General features: G+C 41.3%; 2 protein-coding genes across 2 annotated transcripts in view; one reads left to right on the top strand and one right to left on the bottom strand.

The window, feature by feature from the left end:
• LOC117944111 (histone H3) overlaps nt 1–7,500 on the bottom strand; it is a 33,867-nt gene that overhangs the window by 20,009 nt on the left and 6,358 nt on the right. The gene's annotated exons all lie outside the window — the stretch shown is intronic.
• The window catches only part of svbp (small vasohibin binding protein), a 5,929-nt gene continuing 4,705 nt past the window's right edge, over nt 6,277–7,500 (top strand). Inside the window, exons 1-2 of the mRNA XM_034870685.1 lie at nt 6,277–6,467; nt 7,005–7,139. Coding sequence (XP_034726576.1) covers nt 7,026–7,139 — 114 coding nt within the window. The 5' untranslated portion in view covers nt 6,277–6,467; nt 7,005–7,025. The remainder of the gene's footprint in view (nt 6,468–7,004; nt 7,140–7,500) is intronic.

The raw sequence follows: 7,500 nt of genomic DNA, 5'->3' as shown, positions 1-7,500 counted from the left end.
GTCCTCCCCAAATAAAGCTCCCATCACTCGTTTGTTCAAGCAGCAATTGCGACCTATACTTACGTTTATAGTGACGGCCCCCTCTAGTGGCCATATTAATTATGATGGGCGCAAAGCAGGAATTAAGGTTATAACCAGGTGGAGACTTGGTCATTGTGGGCTGAGAAGGGGGCTAGTTCTGATTGGGGAACACCTGGATGGGAAATGTGAGTGTAGAGACTCGGAGACAGTAAAATACATCTTGATTCAATGCAAGAACTACTGGCAACAAAGGAGGAAGCTCTCCAGAGATCTAGGAGCAGCTGGTTTGCAACTATCGGTTCTAAATGTTGATGACTTGACTAAGTTGAAGAAGCTGACGGATTTTCTATGCAGTTTAGGATTTTATAATGAAATACGAATGAGTAAAGACAATGCTGATAACAAACAGTAGAGGACATGAATATGCTGTTGTAGCGTATAGTCTGCCTTAGCCAAAGAAGAAGAAGAAAGTAAGGTGACAAAGTGTGAGGACACCTTTAAGTGTTCGGGCTGGTAAGTTGATGTACCCCAAAGATGTACTCCGGTTCGGCGAAGTGCTGCAAATGCGGAAGTGACTTAAACCTGCATTCTGTCTGGATTCCTGCAGGGGGCGACACATGCAGTTGCACAAGGAGGTTTCTGTAGAGGTCTATGAGAAAGTGAGCCACTTCCCACTTGATTTATTACCTCTATATACTGTACAATGCCATGTCCACACATAAAATGACTTTCTTTAAGATGACTTGACATATTGACTTGGATTTAACTGCTGTGATTATTTGGCATGCTTAAGAGTTGAATCCCCAAAGACTAGGTAACCACATCATTAACAACTTCTTCCTTTGACTCTCTACATTTATATCATTACTTTTCTCCCATCTCCTCACCAAACACCTTCAGCAGAGGTGCCCTTAAGCAAGGCACTCATCCGTCTGGATCCTCTGCTGCAGGCAGCGGCCTGTAACTGTATATGTGCTGCAGAGTGGCATTAAGAAGGCATAAAATCAGAAAACCTTTCCTGGCTTTTAAAAAACAAACCTCAAATGCAAGCGGACAGGGTTCAGAGTGTGTGTTGTATCATGTTTGTGTGTCAGTATGCACGTGTGTGTGTGTGTGTGTGTGCATCCCTCACACTGACCTCTGCTTGTCAGGTCATATCCTGTCCATATCTTTTACTCTCTCTGTTTTGCTAGTCGCTGCTTGCTGTTTGCTTTGGCGGCTGCAGGTCTATCGGGGTTCAGGTGTGAAGACAGCAACAGAGTGTGTGTGCATTAGTCAGGGCTTTTGTGTATGTGTGTACAGTAAGCGTGTGTGTGTGTGTTTGTGTGTGCCTCCAATTATTTTAGGCACAGTCACCATGGTTGTTTATTTTTAGTTCTGAAAGACTTTGTATGAATGCATGTGAACATGTCCACACATCGTACGCATCGTGCTTACACGTGTGTGTGTGTGTGCGCTGTGTATGTGTGTGTGTTTTTTGGCAGTGGACTGGTGACCAGGGTTAGGAGGCTGTGGTGAGTTTGTGTGTTCAGGGCCGCTGCTGTGAAAGAGCAGTCAGAGCTGCGCTTCCCCCTGGAGAGAGAGGGTTTAATTTAGAAGAACAAGGCTCCTAACACACACTCGGGCTGCTGCCGTCTCCTCGGCCCGTCTCTCCACACCTCATGCCTTCCGTCCTCGGCCCTCTCCGCCACTCTATAAAACTAACCATCTCCATCTTCTCTTCCCTTACTTCTTGACCTTTTTATCTCCTTCTCTCTCTCCATATCCAACATTGGATGGCAGACCTTCCAGAACTAAAAAGACTGACAGGTGGCCTTTGCCACCGGTTAGTATAATGAAGTTTTCTGTGATTTTGTACCGTTAAGCGTGTTTGGTCCTTTTGGTTCTAAATCATGACCCTGACTGCTTCTCAGTGGGCAGGACTGCACAGCTGAGGGGCTGTTGAGGGTCAAACCAAGCCCATGTATCCTAAAATCATCCAATGGTGAAGATAACCCATAAACCTAAAGTACCTTTAGACTGTGTGTCATTCGTACACATTTATTACATGTCACTGCATGTGTGAGAGGAAATTTTAACTATACAGTATTAATTTCAGTCATGTGAGTTCAATGAATGCGTGGTGAATAGTAGCGCTTTATGATGTAAATAGAAAGAAAATGCTAATGAGACCAGAGGCCTGTCATCAGCTCAGGTCATCCATCGGCACCCCCCTTTGGAAAATGCTAAACAATAAACAAGCTCTGGAAATAGATGTTATGCTTCATGCATTTAAAAACCTAAGAGTAGGAGGAGGAGGGGGTAGAAAATTGTTTCTCTCCTCAACTTTATTCAAAAATGACACTTAAGGTCCCATGGAATGAAAATTTCACTTTATGAGGTTTTTTACATTAATATGAGTTCCCCCAGCCTGCCTATGGTCCTCCAAGCCGATCTGGTATCTTCCCTATGTGATGTCATAAGAGGAAAGGTTACCTCCCCTTTCTCTGCTTTGCCCATGTCAAGCTGGTCAAGACCACATCCCCACCCTCCACCCTACCCCGCTTCTCTCCTTCTTATTAGCATTTAAAACTACAGAAGCAGAAATGGCACACCCTAAGGAAATAACATTGTGGGACTGGCTCTACTGGCTGGAAATCTGCACCAAGGCTGACTTTTGGGAAAGAGACTTCAGATACAGTATTAGGGACCACTAAGGTCTATATAAAGAGACTTCAGATACAGTATTAGGGGACCACAAAGGTCTATATAAAAGAGACTTCAGATACAGTATTAGGGGACCACAAAGGTCTATATAAAAGAGACTTCAGATACAGTATTAGGGGACCACAAAGGTCTATATAAAGAGACTTCAGATACAGTATTAGGGACCACTAAGGTCTATATAAAGAGACTTCAGATACAGTATTAGGGGACCACTAAGGTCTATATAAAGAGACTTCAGATACAGTATTAGGGGACCACTAAGGTCTATATAAAAGAGACTTCAGATACAGTATTAGGGGACCACAAAGGTCTATATAAAAGAGACTTCAGATACAGTATTAGGGGACCACTAAGGTCTATATAAAAGCACCATGTCATGGGACCTTTAAAAAATTTTATAAACTTTAAAGCTAAATAACTTCTATGAACTGCTGACGGAAAGCCGCAAATGAGACACAAATGGTTCACATTAGTACTGAAATTTACAGAAAGGCATCTTTTAGATTCAGTGTTTTCCTCAAAAAGCAATGACATGCCGGTTGAGGGACCCCTGCTGTTGATTCCCACGGTTTACAAAGTGTTTTTCCTTCATGTCGTCGTGCACATGGAGCAACAGGCCTGCATGTTGTCTGCAGCGTACAGCAGAAGTTGTTCTTGGCAGGATATTGTTTTCGAGGGAGAGCGCTCTCCTGTAGTTGGAGGATAAATCCAGGTAAACCGTTGGTATGCCACGCAATATGTATCTGTGGCGTAGCAGTGCCAGAGGGCACACATTCAGATTATGGTTCACAACAACACCTGAGACTCCCAGTGGCGTCAGGTAGTTTGGTCTGAAAGGCTGATGTTCTTATTTCATATGTGAGAGGGTTTAGGGACTCTGTCCCTTCATAATGACGAGTGTTTTGTTGCTGAGGGGATAAATGTGCACTGGTGTCAGGCTGACTTCTCAGCTGATTTATGCAGGTGCCCTGAGGGGAGTCTGTACAGAGCTACAACATAAATAAGGAGTTAAATATATAGATTTTCATATTTTAGCCAACTGAAACAAAACAAAAAGAAAACTTAAAACCAACCAGAGACTTAACAAATAAAAAGCTAAATTAAAATGAATGACAATCATTCCAATTTTATTTTTTTTAAACGGAAACTTCACTAAAACGAATTTAACTAAATTAAAGTTAGAAAAAAGGCAAATTCCAAAACCATACAAGCCTGTAGGCTATGTGTCTGTCTATCTGTCTGTCTGTGCGCGTGTGTGTCTGTCTGTGTGCGTGTATGTGTGTGTGTGTATGTGTCTGTCTGTGTCTCTGTTTGTGTGTGTGTGTGTGTGTGTGTGTGTGTGTGTGTGTGTGTGTGTGTGTGTGTGTGTGTGTGTGTGTGTGTGTGTGTGTGTGTGTGTGTGTGTGTGTGTGTGTGTGTGTGTGTGTGTGTGTGTGTGTGTGTGTGTGTGTGTGTGTGTGTGTGTGTGTGTGTGTGTCAATACGGGCTCAGTGCAGCCAAACACTCAGAACAGTCTCCCCTGATTGGAGCTAACAAACACACTGAGAGTAAAAACAACAATACAAACAAATACTCAATAGTTTCCTTAAATAAAAGTTACAGATTTTATGTAACATACCAATTTTTAAGTAAGGTAAACAAGAAGGAATTCAAATCAGCAGTTTGCTTCAATATTGTATTTTTTGTCTCTAGTTATTTATTAAATAACAAACAAAAAAAAACTAAAGTTGCGTTACAGTAACATAGAATAGTGACTGATCCTGTTTCTCTCCAGCATCATGCAGCAAGTTGTCTTCATCACATTAAACGTCTGCATCATCTCTAAATACTGATGAACGTGGTGTTTCTAATGCTTTCACCTCTATTACTTTCTGAAAAGTAACAATGTAGTTATACCGTAGTAAAGATTTAGTGTTTTTCACATGTTTTTTATAGCTGTGTGTGTAACCTGAGACATCTGACCTGGACCTGTTGCTATCTTTGCTCTTTTACTTCTTTCTCTCAAACACTACAGTGTATACTTGTTTAAAGTAATTCTTATTTGGTGATTGTATCAAAAAAAGGCTTTCTGAGCTTTCTCTGTCTAAATACCGTGTATGTTCACTAACAACAAAAAAACAAGACACCAGCTTAGGCTTTCAGCTGAAATTGCAATCAGCAGTGTGTGATAGGCACCAGACTGCAATCTATTCTGTTTTGAATGTGTGGTTAACAGTTGTGTTAGCAGCAGCGTGTTAGCATCTGAACAAAGAGCTGTAAATCCACAGTGTTGTGCAGGTTGTGGTTAAAGTCATGGGGTGGGCCTGTGTGTGTAGCGTTTAACCATCGACAGACGAAATAGAGTTTGGTCCACATCTACTGCAGCTGTGCAGGCTCTGGTTAGAGTCGTGCACATGTAGCTCCAGTGGTGCCCACTGTGGTTTAGCAATAAAAAAAAACTTTAATACAAACTCATGCTCCTTGTTATGAATGCAACTCGACTATTAGACAAGAGCGACATCTTGTGGTCAGACCTACATGAAGTAGTGCAATGAATCGATGGTACAAGTTCACTTTTTCCTGTTGATGCTTCTGTCGGGACCCCTCAGGGAGCTACCCTCCACCCCGGGGAGACAGCAGAGTGTTCAACCTGCTGAGGACTTTTACTGCATGTTGAGCACGTTAAGACATAAATAGTTTATCTGAAAAAATAGGTTCAGTTCACCCAACGCACAAAAACAATATTCATACTACAGTTTGAATTGATAAGGTTAGATATCTACTTCTGAGATTAAATACAATGGACGTGAGTGGAAGTACATTTGTTGTGCTCACAGCAATGAAGTGTAATGTCTGAGTCACCTAATCCCCAAAAATAAACCCAAGATAGTTTGGTCATTTCGGATCAGTGTAAGGCAACCATTCATTTTTTTGTTGCATGCACTAAAAACACACACACAAAAAAAAAGGTGAAACCAAATAGGAACTACACGGTTGCTTTTTTAGGGCCTTCTGGCTATTTTAACCCTGTCCTCAGATCAAATTGACCAGTTTCCCTTTACCAATGTTAATCACCCAATTGTAATTACCCAAAATAACATGCTTGATTCCACACAACGCTCTTTGGCAAGTATATATCTCTACTGTCATTCATTTTGGGGCATCTTATTCAATTTTATATTATAAGAAGCAAAATAAATAGAAGTGTTTTTGAAATAGTATTGAGTAAAGGCTGACATATTCCAGTCTGTGATCAACATCCATTCCTTTAATTTTAGTCTCAATAATTCCTAATTTCTGCTTTTCTAACTCAAACATTAGGTATGATTTCCTATAAATGAGGTTTGTTGACCATAAATTCCCCAAAAAATAACTGTAAAACTAAAGGTAATAAGTCAATAAATAAACGTCAAATAAAGTAACACATTTGAAAAAAAGCATCAAAAGTGTTGAAAAAGGGGCAAAATGTAAGAAAAAGTTGAAAACATCGATAAAAAGCGTCAACTAGAGCGTTGCAACTAGAATTTCAATTTTGACGAGAAGACAACACGAGGGTTAAGTTTTAAGCGGAACTCGTACACAACCGGAACCTTTGACCAAACGCTGCAAAACTCGGATTTATTTATTGGTGACACCTAGGGAAACAGCTGTTTTGATCGGCTAACGTTAGTAGCTAACTACAGACAACTTACTGGCTGACTTAACGTTAATCATATATTATATTAGCATATTACTGATTCCCGACCTTGTACAATTCACAGGTAGGACGCCATTAACTGGAATAAACCTGTTATTGTCAGTTGGAGTCTTACTCTATGAAGAAGTTAACGACAGCTAACAAGCTAACGTTAGCTAGAGTAGCTAGCAAAGATCCCTTCTAAACCGTCTCTGGCTAAATGTAACGTTATTTACATCTGTGGTTATGTATTTATGTGGTTATTTATATTTCTGGTTAAAGCGTTAACTAGCTAGCTAACGGCTAACTTCATGTTATGTTCGCTTAGATGTAATAGGTGACGGTTAGCTAACCGCTACACTGTTAGCATCTGCTCTCCTCTTCAACACACAACTAGCTCAGTAGCGTTATTCTAACTAATTATACATTTAAAAATGGTTCAGATATTATAATTCGTAGCTATATGTTGATCAAATTGGAGGGCTCGTTGGAAGACTTGTATGTTGGGTTTATTTAAAACTTTATCCGCGTTGTTTGAGGTTGTTTATACAGATAAGTACGAGTCCATAACTCTACAGTGAAAACAATAAGTCAGACATCTTATTTCCTCAAAGTCACCCAGGTGGATTGGAGGGCTGTTGCCATGGAGCCTGCCTGCCGTAAAGACAAGCCGAAGCTGAACTCGACACCGACCAGAGGAGACAGAGCCAAGCAGAAGTCCGCACAGCAGGAGCTCAAGCAGCGCCAGAGAGCAGAGGTGACCACGTCGTCCTGTTCAAATGACTTCTTTACTTCTTACGTCTTTATTTAAAAGGGCTCATATTAGGCTTTTTGGCTTTTTCCCTTTCCGTTATTGTGTAATATATCTTTGTTGTGCATGCTAAAGTCCCCCCCCCCAAAGCGACTTACCATCTCCAACAGAAAACACTGTTCACAATATGCTCCGAACAGCTCTGTTGTAGCCCAGCCCTTACTTCCATGCGAACGTGCGTCACTTAGTAACAGACGTTATAATGCACGCCTAGCTGCTAGCGTGGCATGTCCTCATACTCTGCTCCTGACTGGCTAGTAGTCCTTACCTAGGTACTGTCAGGGCCCTCATACTCTGCTCCTGACTG

The sequence above is a fragment of the Etheostoma cragini genome, chromosome 4, assembly GCF_013103735.1.
Source record: "Etheostoma cragini isolate CJK2018 chromosome 4, CSU_Ecrag_1.0, whole genome shotgun sequence".
NCBI lineage: Eukaryota > Metazoa > Chordata > Actinopteri > Perciformes > Percidae > Etheostoma > Etheostoma cragini.
Note: the sequence above shows the minus strand (reverse complement) of the source record. Positions and strands in the feature narration are given on the sequence as shown.